At 41.4% G+C, this 16582-nt stretch overlaps 2 protein-coding genes across 3 annotated transcripts; one reads left to right on the plus strand and one right to left on the minus strand.

The window, feature by feature from the left end:
• Positions 1-758: 758 nt before the first annotated feature.
• LOC121956452 (protein NLRC3-like) lies at positions 759-12512 on the minus strand. 2 transcript variants are annotated; one of them, XM_042504666.2, is made up of 10 exons: positions 12232-12512; positions 11388-11490; positions 9554-9874; positions 5879-7733; positions 5615-5788; positions 4798-4971; positions 4170-4343; positions 3912-4085; positions 3765-3811; positions 759-2348 (listed from the first exon to the last, which is right to left on the minus strand). In XM_042504666.2, the coding sequence occupies exons 2-10, from the start codon at positions 11401-11403 to the stop codon at positions 1771-1773; spliced, it is 3513 nt and encodes a 1170-aa protein (XP_042360600.2). In that variant the 5' UTR covers positions 11404-11490; positions 12232-12512; the 3' UTR covers positions 759-1770. The 2 variants fall into 2 exon arrangements, with proteins under 2 accessions (XP_042360600.2, XP_087925247.1); XM_088069121.1 differs by lacking the exons at positions 9554-9874; positions 11388-11490; positions 12232-12512 and adding an exon at positions 9126-9511 and having other exon boundaries at positions 5879-8851.
• Positions 12513-13459: 947 nt separating this feature from the next.
• On the plus strand, positions 13460-16113 carry LOC121956830 (enoyl-CoA delta isomerase 1, mitochondrial-like). The gene is made up of 3 exons (XM_088091210.1): positions 13460-13688; positions 14143-14270; positions 15008-16113. Exons 1-3 carry the CDS (start codon positions 13652-13654, stop codon positions 15431-15433), a joined length of 591 nt encoding a protein of 196 aa, XP_087947336.1. The 5' UTR covers positions 13460-13651; the 3' UTR covers positions 15434-16113.
• Positions 16114-16582: the final 469 nt, after the last annotated feature.

Here is a 16582-nt window from a genome sequence, read left to right on the forward strand (position 1 = left end):
CCTCGTCTGATTAATTGTCCTCACAAAGGCTCTGCAGGAAGATGGACGTGTTCTTTATTTGGGAATGATGTGGTGTGCTGCAGAGGGTTGACTGGATTTATCAGGTAAATTTAAAACGCACACAGCTGAATCAACAGTAAACGGAGGGAGGTGCGAGGGTGATGAGGACGTGATGAGGAGGTATGAAGTAAACATGTTCTGCAGATAACGTGTCGTATGCATGATACATAAGACTGGATAGTCAACTTTACAACAGTAAATGGAACAAAATAAAGTGTCTCCGAAATGGTTTAAATGTACCAGTGAAAGACAAAAACATGTAAAAACTGTTTGTATCTTTGCTGCTAGAGCATTTGGATTATAGGAGAGCTTTAATATTTTCCAACCAGGACCTTTTTTTTCTATGTTTTTGTGTCTGAATCTCTTTTTACACTGCATGCTCAAGGTTGTAAAATCATGCTGTTGTGTTACCTCGCCATTCTGGATTAAAGGTTTCATACCTTTAATCCAGAATGGCAAGGCAAAGAAAAAAACAGCGGCTGTAAATGTCCACAAAAAGTAAAAACAATGAGATAACAGGGACGCTAAATGATTGTTAAACTGTTACTGACATGTTAGGCCATTGTATTTGATTGCAAAGGGCTGCTGACGAGCATGTTTCATGTTACACAAGAGGACGATGTGTTTAAAGTTACACCTCTTTTGGTTCCTTGATCCCGGCATGCTATCTAAAATCACACACTGTAGCAACAGTAGAATTAGAATTAGAGTATATCTTTATTGTCCACCAGGGTGGAAATTTGTCTTCAGCCCAGCTAACACAGAAGACAGCACAAAGAAATGCAAAAAAAAAATTCCACTGTTGTTTGTTTCTGTGTAAAAATGCAAACAAGGCCCCTTTACACCAAAATTATCACATACACACAAGTTATTTAAACACGGGTAACCCTGCAAAAAAATAATCTACAGACTGTTTTCCCATTGCCGGTAGAGCAGAGCTGTGTACGTGGCTGTCTGTCACGGCTAATCCCACAAACACCCTAAAATTTCAAAAATGTCCCAAAATCCTAAAAACGTCTTAAAACCAAAGTCCTCCAGCTGGCGATGCTTGCTCTAGCATATTACAGCCAAGAACTAATACATCGCCAACTCGAGGACCTCGGTCCAGGTCCGCACCAAAACGCCGTCCTATCCAGACCCGTGGATGAGAACAATAATCTTCATAGAGCGTTTTTTGTTTTTTTTTCTTTTTTTTGACGGGCACCACTTCTCCAGGCAATACCATAAGTGTTTATCGTCTCAAACAAGCCAATGAAACTGATCAATGACACAGAACCGCAGAGGAGAAAGGTGAGGAAAGTGAGAAGGTATTGGCTGCTCCAAAGTAAGGAAAGAAGAAACTAATTTAGAGAGAGAGAGCGAGAGAGAGAGAGGCTGCTCCACACTGTTGTCACTTTTTATTTCTTCCTTTTACTTAAGATACTGGTTATTATGTAAGTTCACTGTGCATGGACTAACTTCAGTGCCATAATGTGTCTGCATGTTAAAACTGTTGATAATAATTATTGTGGAAATTATATGGAATTGTACGTTGTTGATTTTATTTGATGGACATTATGAGGTTCGAACCTTTGTCTGGGAGGAAATTTGAGTAACTGGACCTCTTTCTATATTAGTTGAATACGTCTGGCCCAGAATAAAATACAATTAATGTAAGAGTCTGAGAGTTGTATCAAACTTGTCGTAATTCTCGAGGAAAAACCGCTCCCTTCAGTGTCCGTCTTCATCGACAGGGTGAGCGGTGTCCATGTCACACAGGGTCATTGAGCACTCCAGCCCGATCCAGAACCCGGGGTAGAGGGGTTCAGTGAATCTGGAGTAGTAGGTGTGGAGGTGAGTCAGCGTGTCAAAGGGGTCTGTGTCTACAGGGACTCTGTAGAAGGACAGAGTCCCGGCAGGCCAGTCCAGATACACTGCCACTCTGGTATGGTCAGTGGGGTGAGAATACATGTCATTGAGACTTCTGTTGTGCCAGGCGTAGTACCCGTCATCAGTGTACTCTAGACTCCAGGACTTTTTATTCCATCCGAGACAGCAGTCTGCAGCCTCCCCGCTCCGACTGATTCCCTTGTAAGTCACTGCAATGTGAGTCCTTCCAGTCACCTCTACCTCCCAGTAACAGCGACCAGTCAGACCCTCTCGACACAGCAACTGAAACCAGCCGTCAAATCTGTCGGGGTGATCTGGATACGGCTGCTCCTCCCTCCCCCGGGTCACTTCCCTGTTGTCATCGGACAGAACGAGGTCTCTGTGGGCCGTGTTTGGGTCCAGTGTGAGTTTACAGGCATCTGGTGGAAAGAATAAGTCACAATACAAGGAGCGGTTTCAGACCTGTCGCGTTGCTATGATGCAGCAGCGCATGTAGATGCAGCAGCCAGTAGCTCCTCAAATCTTTGCTACTTTTATGTTATTTTTTTTTTTTTTGACACCACGGCCCCTTCTGCTGAAGCACGACTTTACGGACGAAACACAGCAGTACCAGTGGGAATCGTGGGGCCAATTTAGCTTTGTCCAAGCAAGACCCAACCACAGGACACGTTAAAAACATCTCTAAAATGGCAGCATGGAACACTTTAGTATTACAGTGCAGATAGTCCTCTGTCAGCGTGTCAAAATGTATTTAGCATCGTCAAAGACCGCTGCTCTCTACAACGCTGAAGGGACATTATTATGACCTCCTCCACTGTTGCCTCGTTTGTTGTTGTCAGAAACTCTCATCACAGCAGTGCCAACAGACGCCAACAGAAAAAAAGGGAACTGAGTCACTTGAATCAAGTAGTGGAGGCTGATGATTTTGTAATCATAAGGATTATTATAGATAGTTAAAACGCGTTGAGTGTGTTATCTCTCCGCCATGCTGAGAGAATGATGATAAATTGCACCTGTAGGTAAAAATCAAAGGATATGGTGCTATATGCTATTTTTTCATTGAAATAAGTGCATTTTGTGTGTTTTTGCCTAATTTAGAGGGGTGATATGCTGTGTTGAGTTCCAGATGTGTGTCTGACTTTAGTGTTGACCAATGTAAAGTTAAGTTTGCATTATTTTGTTTATAAATGCATAGTACATTTCCACTGAAGCAATGCACCTTATTGAAGTTACTGAGGTAACTGAATCATTTTGTGGCTTAAGAAATATAATTATTCTTTATTGTAATTTTGTTTTCTTTGTTTATGGATAAGCCACTACTGTTGTCTATCGGGACCATTTGTCTATGTGATTTTGTCCTTTGTCTATTGAGTCTATTTTTTTTTCTTCTAGTAGTATTAGTAGTAGTAGTAGAAGAGGTAGTGGTAGCAGTGGTTTTTGATACTATGGAAAGTTGATAAAATAAGACTAAACCAAAAGAAGGAGCTAAGTTGGGAAATTGAATACTGAGGTATCCAATGGTTCAAATAATATTATTCCCGATTTCTCTTCATTGAGTTGAAGGAGGTTATTTGACATCCAGCACCTGATGTCCCTTTGACATATTTTTAAAGAAATCCGTCTGCTGGATCCTGGTTTTATAGACACACAGTTGTATGTCATCGGCATAACAATGAAAGAGATTTTGTGGTTGAAATTAATCTGCCCAGAGGATTTCACTTTTGTAGTTTATTGGATGTTTTCACTTGATCTAGCTTTGACTAAACAGATGTCAAATACTCATCAACTTTCATTTTAAATAGAAATGTAATCTATGGCACTTAATGTACACTTACACTTTTTCAGACCAGAATTCAACCAGCGACAGTGAGCAGGTTCCACTCTGGAAAAAGAAAAAAGAATTATTATTTTTTATTAATATTGTTTAATCTGTCAAAGGGACAATGTTTGTGACCTGTTTGTCAGCTCTTTACCCTCCAGACCTTAAAGTGTCCAGTCTCCAGTTTGGATCCTCCAGTCCAGCAGAAAGCAGCTTGACTCCCGAGTCTCCCGGGTAGTTGTAGCTCAGGTCCAGCTCTCTGAGATGGGACGGGTTGGAGCTCAGAGCTGAAGCCAGAGACACACAACCTTCCTCTGTGACCTGACAGCCCGACAACCTGCACGCAATTTGTGATTAATTTTTATTGATTATTTTTACAACAATACTTCCACCATTTATGAAACGAAACATGAATTCTGACCTGAGGGTTTCCAGTTCACATTGTGGATTCTCCAGTCCCCCAGAGAGCGCTCTCACTCCTGAATCTTGCAGGTTGTTGTTACTCAGCTCTAGATGTTTCAGACAAGATGACCGTGAGCTGAGAACCGAGGCCAGTGCTTCACAGCTGTTCCACGACAGTCTGCACAAATTCAGCCTTAAAGAACATACAAAAAGATGTTTTCTTTACTGTCAACACTTTATTTATTTCACTATTTTATTTGTTGTATTTCGGGGTCCATGCAGTGACACTGCTGCTGGAGCCCTGTTGTTATTGCTCAGATTTTTCTTCTAACTTTTGGCACTTTTCACATAGCAGCATGATTTGCATATACATTAACAGCCGTGGGACGCATTCCAGATCTTGAACAAAATAATAATTCAATACAAATGTAGTCATGTGAAGCACGTCACGTTTGTGAAAGTAAATTTAGAGCATCAGCATATGAGTATCGTGATTAATTTTAGAACATCGAGAGTTGAGAACATCAAGAGAGCCTAAGTGGGTTGGGTTCATGTTAATATGAACAAATTAAATATTAGTTTGAACTTTATTCACTTTTTAAATAACAGTCTTTGTGTTTGTGGTGTTTACAGCACTGAATTCTGACCTGAGAGTTTTCAGTTTACAGTGAAGACTCAGAAGTCCAGCAGCGAGCCGCTCCACTCCCGAATCCTGCAGGCCGTTGTTACTCAGGTCCAGATCGCTCAGATGAGAAGTCTCAGAGCTGAGAACTGAGGCCAAACTGTCACAGCTTCTCTCTGAGAGCTCGCAGTCACTCAACCTGAAGACGGTGGTAAAAGCATACACCCATTAAGACAAAGTGCAGGAGAAGTCAACCCCAGATGCACCAAATGTTCTTAGTTATCCAAATCTGCTCTGACCAGGTGTGCTGAATGATGAATCCAACCTGATCCTGAGTCACCATTGGCCCTTGGTAACGCCCCCTAAACACTATATAAGGGCAGGTATTGCGCCATGTGCAGAGACTCTGGCACACTATTAATACCACTCAATAAAAGTACTATCATCGCTGCCAACATTGGGCAGTAAAAAAGAGGGAGATTTTCTGGGGTTTTGGTTGGAATGGCCTTCTCTTTTAATTAATACAAAAAAAACAGGCATGGCCATTTTCACGTCTGCCTTCGAGACTTTATCAGCCTTCGACACGCCTCTCACAAGGAACGAGCCGCTGTTAACGATTCCTCTCATTTTCTAGAGTAAGATTTCTTTTTGTTCCAAGAAGGTAAAAATAGCAACTGCTACTGAATCTGCAAAATTCTGTTTTTTTTTTACATGGAGTGACTTACATCATTAGCCTATCTTACCTTTTTGTAGCACAAGCTCTGCGTGGCCCGCTCCTCAGGGAGAAACACAAGCCTTTCTCACAGCAAACGCTTTGACTGATTTAAGTAAAGTGAGCTGACCTGAGTGATTCCAGTCTACAGTTCGGATTCATCAGTCCAGCAGAGAGCAGAGCCACTCCTTCATCATCAGGGTTGTTGCTGCTCAGATCCAGCTCTCTCAGATGAGATGGCTGGGAGCTGAGAACTGAGACCAGAGTTTTAAAGCTTGATCTGTGCAGATCACAGCCATTCAACCTGATGAAGGTTCACAGAGGAAGAGAACATTGTTTATGAACACATCTATGAATATACATTTAATATTATTATTGTAAGGCATGTACGAACAGGTATGTCGTGGAGGTCTGAAACACCGGCAGAAGTGTCAGAAAGCCCGTCTCTGAGATGCAGTATTTTTTTAAGTCAAACACATCATGATGTTTTTCTGAGGACAGCAAGATGAACACCAGAGCCGACCACTGAGCAGGAGAGAGATACATTTTGGTGATTCTGCCTGAACTCAGGTGCTGCTCGATCTCCTCTACTAGAGAGCGATCGCTCAGCTCATTCAGGCAGTGAAACAGGTTGATGATTCTCTCTGGAGACAGATTTTGCTTGAGCTTCTCCTTGATGTACTGGATTGTTTCCTGAATGCTGTTTGAGCTAACTCTTTTCTTTTTCAATAGGTCTGCCAAGAGATCTTGATTGGTCTGCAATGAAAGACCCAAAAGGAACCGGAGGAACAAGTCTAGGTGTCCATCTGGACTCTCCAAGGCCTTGTCAATAGCAATCCTATGGAGCTCTGCTGCAGATGTTTTGCTGAAAAGCATCCCCAGACTTTTGGAGGTCATGACGTTCTTGTTGTTATTATTGAGTGAGAGCTGCACGTGAAAAGCAGCCAGAAACTCCTGAATGCTCAGATGGACAAAACTGAACATTCGGCCCTTTTCCTTGTCCCTCTTTCTGCAGCGCTCCTTTTTGAAGATCTGTGTGAACACTCCGGAGTACACAGATGCTTCATCCAGGCGAATTCCACTCTCTTTTAGGTCTTTCTCGTAGAAGATAAGGTTTCCTTTCTCCAGCTGGTTAAAAGCCAGTTTTGCAAGTGACTGAACGTACTGAACGCTCTTTTTTGTGCTGTACTTCTCTTTCGTCTGTCTGATCTGAAACATGAGGAACTCTGTGTACATCTCAGTGAGCGTTTTGGGCAGCTCTCCTTTCTCACTGGTTCTCAACACATCCTCCAAAACCATTGCAGTGATCCAGCAGAAAACTGGGATGTGGCACATGATGTGGAGACTTCGCGATGTCTTGATGTGGGAGATGATCTTGCCGGCATTCTCGTCGTGACAGAATCTCTTGGTAAAGTACTCCTCCTTCTGTGGGTCGGTGAACCCTCTGACCTCTGTCACCACGTCAACACACGCTAGAGAGATTTGCTTGGCTGCTGCAGGTCGTGTGGTTATCCAGAGACGAGCGGAGGGAAGTAGAGTCCCTTTAATGAGGTTCATCAGCAGTCCTTCAACTCCAGCTGACTTTGTAGCATCAATGGTATTTTTTTCTTTGGCGCCAAAGTCCAGATGAAGACGGTTCTCATCCAATCCATCCAACACGAACAGAAGTTTAAATTTACTCTTGTCATAGTTGGTGTTTCCTGACATCTGCAGTGCGGTGAAAATGTAATTCAAAGCATCCTCTCCAATGTCTTTGGTTTCTTTGATACATTTGTGAATTAGTTTGGCGAGACAAAATCTTTTCCCCTTCAGTAAATTCAGCTGGCGGAAGGTGAAGGGGAACAGGAGATGCACGTCTTGATTGGCTCTTCCTTCGGCCCAGTCAAGGATGAACTTCTGCACGAGAAATGTCTTCCCAATTCCTGCGATGCCATTGGTGAGCACTGTCCTTATGGGTCGGTATTTTCCAGAGGGATGTTTGAAGATGTCACTGTGTTTGATTAGCACCTCTGCTCCTGCTGGTTTTCTTGATGCCATCTCAACTTGCCTGACCTCATGTTGCCTGTTGAGTTGCATGTCGCCTCCATCTGTGATGTAGAGCTCTGTGAAGATATCTTCCAGAAGTTTTTTATCTTCCATATCTGACAGACCTTCTTGTACACACATGAACCGGTTCTGAAGGTTAGATTGGAGTATTTGCTGGTATGAGGTGATTGGCTTTGGGGGTTTTGGTACTGGCACCATCAAATCTGTGAAGAATCAAATAAACACAAGTGACAGCCTGTGGATAACGTGGTCAAGATTGAGGCCATTTCACAAATGTCACACCCTTAAGCTGCATTATTACCAAACGCTCTCAGTGACATATTCTCATCTCAACTCGTCACATGTTGCCGTTTTGCAGTGGACTTTCTCATCTACATATTTTATTTTTAAGTATCCTTATGCGTCTGGTATTTACGTTCTGGGATGCCACCATCGTAATGGTGGGATGATGTTTCACCTGGTTATGTGCACATGCAACACGTTCTTATTCCAACTTGTCACATGGTACCACCATATCAGTGACCCTCTGCATCTACTTATGATATTTTGGGTGTCCTTCTGCCGTTATCATGATGTCAATGAATACACATGAAGGGATGACTCGGCATGGTCCTTATGCTCACACAACAAGAGCGCATGGCAACCAACAAGACTGTCACAATGGTTAGGATTAGGCAATAAAGTCACAGATGGTTAGGTTTAGGCAAAAGAGGAACATGGTAAAGTGCAGAAAAAACATCATATCCAAACAGAAGGTGAACTCCAAACTCCTGCATGAAAATCAGTTGTTTGTGGGACCCATTCACCTCCCATTCCAGCCATCGTCGGCAGTGCTACTACCTGACGCCGACCTACCGTGTTTCACATGCATGCGACTAGTTCCATCTGGCTGCTTTCTGAAGACACGTTTAGTGCCGTCAAGCAAACCGCCGGCTTATAATTACACTGGCTCTGCCACGTTCTCAGTTGCCACCATCCAGCCCATTTCAGGTGCACTCAGAAGGTGGTTTTTGGCATCACGCTTGTATGCCAAAAGCAGTGACAGAGCGGATTCATTTGACGAGTTCAGAATGAGAACAGTCTAGCACACGGCAACCAGTGCTGAGACATCAACAAACGAACATGCTTTCAAAGATCGTTAGGATGAGAGGAAGCAGGTACATGGTAAGGTGTAAAAAAGAAAAAGAAACATTCAGACGGTAAGCAAACACTGCAGTCCCACATGAAAGTCCGGGGTTTGTTGGATCCATCCACCGCCCCTCGTGCCTCCCCTGTAGGTGCCGTCTGCTCTCAGGACATTACCCTTAGAACCGTTCATAACCTGTATGAACATGAACCAAATCAGTTTGTGCCAGATTTGACCAAAAAATCCCTTTTAGGTGTTATTGAGATATTGGGTTCACAAAAACAAGACAAACAAGGTCACAGTGACCTTGACCTTTGACTGCCAAATTCTAATCAGTTCATCTTAGCATCCAAGAGGATGTTTGTGCCGAATTTAACCCTCTGAGCCCGGCGTAGTCGGTGGCAGCTAAAATGTGTTCCACTTTATGTAAAGTGTCTTAACTCTGCGACCGTAGGTCGGATCGTCTTACTTTTTTCGGCAGTGTAAAGCTCCCAGCTGTGTCTTTCACGGGATATCTCTGATGTATCGTAGCTCTTTTAGAAGCCTCTCTGTTCAGCGTTCTTGAAATATTGTGTTCACAAGAATGGGACGGGCGGACGGACAACCCTAAAACACGATACAACCTCCAACCTCCAGCATGACAGCATAACAAACAGAAATAAATATTTAACCATATATTAAGAGATGTACTAAATGGACAGTGAGGTCATCAGACAGCTGTACCTTGCGTCTGGCTGTCTGCAGTGACGAGGTGAGGAGTCTCCTGTGATTTAACCAAAAAAGCCTCTCTGTTTTCTGAACTAGTCGCCTCATCAGTAACATCTCCAGCAGCACAAAGAGGAAGAGAGAGAGGGGAATGTTGCCAGGCTTTCAACACACATTTCAACATAACTTTACCTTCCTGTGACGTTCTGTTTGGTGCCGAGGGGATGTCCGGTAATCTCTGCACCAGGTCATTTCTGTTGATCTTCATTAAAACCTTCCTGGTCACCTCCAGAGCTCCGTGCGGGCCGTAGCTCTGCACCATCTGAACGACGGTATCCTGCCTGTCTGCCCTCTCCAGCCGGGTCACGGGGATGGCGGAGTAGACTTCAAGATGTGGCACAAGCGTGCACATGATGTCTGCCTGCTGGAGGAGCCATTTCGCCTGCTTGAATTCCTCCTCCCTCAAATCCTCCAGAGTTATCCAGAGCTTCTCCTTCAGTGAGGTCATCGTGACTGGAAAATCAGCAGATATTTCATAATAATTATGCAGTTTCCATTTTGAAGATAAAAGGTGAATCTCATCCCATCTCAAAAAATGCAAGAATGTTAGCTGCTTTTCTTTGTTGCTCTACTATTTGTAAAGTATTAAGAAGAGCAACGACTTTTCATGGTGCAATGAATTCTGGGCATACTTTGGGACGCAGCTCTCAAAGGGAGACAGAAAACAGCAATGAACAGAAGAAGCTGAACAGGAAAGCAAGTGTGTGTGCAAGTGTTATTTTGACATATTAAAGGAAATGAAAGGCCTTGATCCGTATGAATATAAGGAGTGGTTAGGGGATGCTAATAAGCTGCAGAATGTAGCTTTTCCTAAAAATTTCCTTTAACTTCTTTTTACAAATAATAGAATATTCCCTGCCATAGGACCTCTTAAAAATTAAATATTTTAGATTAAATAAACAATTACTTAAATTACTTAATTACTTACTCCTGTACTCTATACAATGTAAAATAAATAGATAAATGTAATTTTACGGAATCTTTCCTGTTAATTGAACGGCTTTTTCCTGTCTTTTTACATACATGAAAACCTCAATCAAATGAATATTGAATATATATATAATGAATATATAATATGAAGATTTACACATCTGATGTACAGTAACAGGAATAACCATTAAAATTTCCACTTAATAAATATTTTTTTTCCAAATAATGCAGTCTTAAATTTATCATGAATCCATATATATATATATATTTCATAGATAAAAATGTAAACTTTAACTTTAAAATTGTAAATGTATTTCTGAAATTAGATCACATGAATGACAGTTAGGACTTAATAGTTCACAGATTTTTCCTGTAATTTTAAAATACATAAAAACATCAACTAAATGACACAAAAACATCTGAGAATTTAAATGTTTCTTTCTTAGTAGCATGAAAAACCTGTACAGATATTTTGTGTAGTATTGAAGTTTTTCACAACAAAAGGGTTGAATCAATGTGTTTTATCAGTGTATGATCTATAGGTATATAGGTAAACTGTCAGAATACAGTTTTTCATTATTGAAAACAGCCATAATTATTGTAGTTTTACAGTTAGTGAGTTTTATTATAGGTCTGGAGCTCCTGTACATTTACATTAACATAGAAAACACAGTATATATACTTCCCTAATTTCCACATTAAAGCACAAAGTTACTTCACTTTGTCTTCTTTTATTGCTGCCAGTAACCAGAGAGTCACGTGACATTAACCACAACATGTTGTGTTAGGACTACGATGTGCTGTTGCACAGTTTATTATCCGAAAAAAGAAACACCTACAATGTAATGTAGGAGGTTTAAGACTACAAACATCTGGAAATATTTTTTTGTTCTTATCAAGTTAATTATGTTCAGTTTTTGTTGTGAAAGACATGAAAGTCATTTCAAGCTGTTGTCATTTGATCAAATATGAGAAATGCAGACAGTTGTAATGAATATATTTCATCTTGGTGTTACATCTTTATTAGTGTACATACCTCTACGGGAATTCATGCATGGTCAAAGTCCAGCGCTGGCGCTCCCTGTGTTTCCTGTTGCCCTCACTCAGCGGAGGTTTCAGATTCAGCAACACAACAAAATCTGTACAGCAGTGATTCAGAAGTTGTGAAAGGTGGATTCCTAAATGCTGCTCCAAAAACACTTCTAGAAATGGAGCGATGCCTTTAAGTTAACTCAGGCAGCGAACACCTTATCATACGTCACACCTTAATCTCCACGTAATCTACAAAACACACCCTCCTGGTCTAATTACCGCAGGATTTTCCCAGCTCTCCTTCTGTTTTGTCAGTTTCACTGCTGCTCTGCATCCACCTGCAGGCTCTGACCTGTAGGAGTAACGATGTCTAATCGTCACTCCCTTACTATAAAATTCCATTACTTTCCCATACTTTTAATGTTTTTTACTTCATGATTTTTCTTGGCCTGGAAAATGTGACAAAATGTGAAATTTCTTGAATTTTCCAGATTGTGCATGGACCCTGAAACTTAATTTCTAGGCGATAAAGCTAAAATACAGGGACAGTTCAGGGATAGGGAAACATCCTTTTAGTTTTCAGTCCTGGAATGAACACAATAAGGGAAACACTACATTTTCATCCCATCTTAACATTCACAGTCACATTTGCTCTTTTTCAGAAAGAAGCAACAAGGCAGAAACAAAGTGAGATATTAATACAAAAAACCATCCTGTGAAAGATCCTCAGATGTGTTTGCACACATTTTCCAGCCATTCAGATCCAGTCTTTTAAGAATGCAGATTTTATATTGTAATATTGCACAAAGGAAATAAAATATTTTCAGGTGAACGAGTAAAACACATACCTTCTTGTCCTACCACTTTTGGAAGCTCCTGTTGTACCAAGGCTTTACAAATGCTGAGACTGTTAATTTCACAAAAGCTGAGAAAGAGGAACAAAACACTATTGCATTATTTTAAAAAAAACAAAAAAAAACCTTTAAACATGTCTTTTCCCTTTGAATAGCAACAGCAATTGATTTTTTAACATGTTTAAAATCATGCAACACTTTAGGAATGCTACTCATCGAATAATTTGCATGAGTCAGGCAATGACAAAAGTCAAAATTAAGGCTGTTTTCACATTTTTATAACCCTAGTAATTCATTAAAACGCTGCCTGACAGTGCTGCGACCGCTGCTGATGAGGAACCAGTTTCACTTCCCCACTGAGGAGAGCAAAGTTCAGCTACAGCATAAAGAAGATAAAGAAACCATGAAAAAATAAACAACATTTTTGAAACAGATCACCAAAGTGTGAACACATGAGCTGCATTGAGAGTCGGGGCGACTCTCAATGCAATGTTGAGAAAAAAAAAGTTTTTCTCAACAAATACACTAATTATTTTTTTCTGGCACCCCCAAAAAATATTTTTTTCTTGCCCCCCACCAATTTTCTTTTTCTTGCCCCTCAGGGCTTCCCTACAGTAAAAAACACCATCAGCGATACAGACATCGGCTGCTGATGCTGCACATTACACCTCTGATGTTCACTATACATCATGTGTAGGTTATTACACATGCGTGTAATGTTTCCCAACTCTAACAGAAGTATAATATTTAAGTAAATGAAGTTGCATGAAAATGCAAATACTCAAGTAAAGTGCCAGTACCTCAAAAATGTTATTATTTTCTGTTTATTATAATAAATCATTATTAGATTGTGTTGAATGCTAAGTTGAAAAAAAAACAAATTTCTTTCTCACTTAAGCCATTACACAACTAAATCTCAGAAATGATCCATTATGAAGCTTCATTTTTCACTGCGGACATCTGACAATGGTTTTACTTTCAGTGTCCTTTCATGTATTTCTGCATTTATGTATGTTACTGTACCTTATGGCTGACTCTGAGTGACGGTTTTATTCTGTGTGTTTTTTACCTGGCTGCAAAACAAATTCACTTTAGGGGAAAATAAGGTTGAAAGTTGAAGTCAACAAACAGCTTCCGGATGTAGCTGTTCTTATTCTCCAGGTGAGTAACCAACCCTGACCCTGTAAATCTAACATGTCTTTGTTTACACTAGCTGCTTGCCTCGAGGGATTGCGATGTTACACATCTTTTTTGTGTGTGAAGATACTAACGTTGTTTGCTGGATAACGAGCTTTTCTCGCTGTTAAACATCCTGCCAAAGTAAAGCAAAAAGCTAAAGAAGAATAAGCTCCTGGTCCCATCATACCTCCTGTCCTGCTCGTGGACGTGAGGCTGTTTGTTTGAGCGGGACAGAATGGCCATAAGAGCTGCACTGCGCAGCGGCTTTTCAGGTGCGTTTGCATGAATTTTAATACAGTAGAAACCTCTTTTGACGATTGTGTGTGTGCAGCTTGAATTCATCAGTGGCCCTCTTCAGTTTGAGCTGGTTGTTTCCTGTGAATGTTGCATCAGAGATGCGTTCTCCTGATATTTTTAGGAACTTTTTATAAGATATTATGTCTGCGTTCAGGTGAAGTCTGTTTATTTGGGACACATTTGTGTAGATTATAAATGTAAGCAAGCAAGAAAAACTTTATTTATATAACACATATACAATAACACTGCGGTGTGTGTGTGTGTGTGTGTGTGTGTGTCTGTGTGTAGGTCTCGTTTCCCAGCAGTCATGGCAGAGTGTGTGTTGAAAGTAGGAGACACTTTTTTCCGTCTCTTTAATGAGACGAATTTGGTGGTAATTTGGTGTGGTATCGTCAGCGCTGACAGATGAGCCTCTCCGTGTCTCTGCAGGTGTGGCGGTGATGAGTTTGCAGAGTCCGCCGGTCAACAGCCTCAGCTTAGACCTTCTCACCGAGTTGTGCATCACTGTGGAGAAGCTGGAGATGGATAAGAGCTGCCGCGGCCTCATCCTCACCTCGGTGCAGTAAAACCTCCACGTTTAAAGCAGCAGAACCTCTGCAGAGCTGTTTTTTTGTAGACACTTAATTAATCCCAGAGGGGAAATTCAATTTTCATTGTGTTGTGTTTGTCAGTCCATCTATCCAATTCTCATGAACGTCATATATCCACAATGACAGACGTGAGACTTTTCAAATTTGGCACAAACGTCGACTTGGAATCATCAATGAACTGACTCGACTTTGGTGATAATAGATCAAAGGTCAAGGTCACTATGGCGTTCTCAGGGAAGCTTTCTGAAATCCAATCAACTAATTGGATTTTGGTGGTCAAAGGTCACTGTGACCTCGTCTATCTCATTTTCGTGAACGCGATACCTCAACAACTCCGTGAGGGAGGTTTTCCAGATTTGGTACAAATGTGAAGAATGAACTGATCAGAATTTGGTGGTCAAAGGTCATTGTGACCTTGAATCTGTCTCAATCTTGTGGGCGCAACATTTTAAGTACTCCATCAAAGAGTTGGGCTTTTTTTTTTTCTAAATTTGGCACAAACGTTAACTTCAACTCAGCAATTATCTGATCGGAATTTGGTGGTCAAAGGTCACTGTCACTTTGTATCTGTGTCATGGTTGTGAACTCAGTATCTTAAGAAGTCCTTGAGGTGATGTCTTTAATGTCTGTGTGTGTGTGTGTGTGTGTGTGTGTGTGTGTGTGTGTGTGTGTGTGTGTGTGTGTGTGTGTGTGTTTCGATCCAGAGCCAGCCCAAGGTCTTCTCCGCTGGACTGGACATCATGGAGATGTACGGGAGGAGTCGGGAGCACTGTGCAGAGTTCTGGAGAGCCGTTCAGGAAATGTGGTTCAAACTCTACAGCACCAACATGGTCACTATCGCCGTGATCAACGTACGTGTAAAACTCAGCCACCACCCGCTGACACTGACGGACGACACGAAACATCATCAGCGGATAAATAACGAAAAACAAACGTCCTGCCTTTTAGCTCACCGTGTCACTCGTCCTCATGGTTCCAGTCCTGCAGGAGGCTGTCTGATGGCGATGTCATGTGACTACAGGATAATGGCGGACAACGCTCGTTACATCATCGGCCTTAATGAGACGCAGCTGGGCATTGTGGCACCAACTATGTACAGAACCATAAGTAGAAAAAATCCATTGTGGTAACGTTCATGATAGAAGGTCGATTTATTAGTCATTTTTTAAACAAAAACTCCCGTTTATCACAATAAAGTTTTTACCCTGGCTTGAGGTGGTATTTCAGACGATTTGAAAAAGCCATATTTCACAAAACTGCAATGAAAACACTTTTTTCACTTATAATATATTATTATTATATTTTTATAACTCATATAATGTGTATCAGTGGGTGATGGTAATACAAAAAGTACAACAAAGTCACATGACATTCTGCTACAAGACAGAAATGACTGCGATATTAAATTGGCTTTATTGTGCGGCAGCAATAGAAATAAACCTACCAATGTTTTGGACATCCATCGCCATGGTTATTGTAATCTTATCGCAAGAGGAGAAGTGGCGAAAAGTCGTATAATCTCATTCATCTCTCAACTGTGTTTTATCGAAATTTTAATATCAATTTTAAGTTTAGTGCAAATCTGTGATGTAAATCCAGCTCATGATAGTATTGGTGAATCAGACATCCCCCGCACCGTCCCAGCTGACTGTAGCTGCTGCTCTCTGCAGGTTTAAGGACACCATGGTGAACACGGTGGGCCACCGAATCACAGAGATGGCTCTGGAGCTGGGGCTGCTCTTTAACCCTTCAGAGGCCCTGAGGATAGGCCTGGTGGACCAGCTGGTAGCTGAAGACCAGGTCCTCACCACAGCCACACAGACCATGACCAAGTGGTTGGCTATTCCAGGTACATGCAGATTTTAGTCACACTGTGAGCTTGGAGCTCCTTTAAAGGTCCAGTGAACAGGACCCCTTACACACCCCCCCCCCACACACACACACACACACACACACACTCTCTGCCATCATGTTTTACACAGATATAACAGCAGCGCCCCCTCTAGTGGCTGCTCTGTCACATTACACGTCAACTGAGGATCTAAACTGCAAACTGACTTCTTGAGTTTCAGTCAGCTGCTTAGTGGCAGAAAAGCAACGCTTATACTTTTGCCATCAGGGCCCCCCGGCTCTGGACTGACTTGCTGAGGAGACAAGGCTGCTTATATGTGATGTCATTTATTCTATTTTAATTTAATTTATATATCTTTTAATTGACTCTTCTCTTCTGTCTTTATCCTTTATATATATATATATATATATATATATATATATATTTA

This window comes from Plectropomus leopardus, chromosome 18, assembly GCF_026936395.1.
Source record: "Plectropomus leopardus strain MGB_pleo_1.0 chromosome 18, ASM2693639v1, whole genome shotgun sequence".
Classification (NCBI taxonomy): domain Eukaryota; kingdom Metazoa; phylum Chordata; class Actinopteri; order Perciformes; family Serranidae; genus Plectropomus; species Plectropomus leopardus.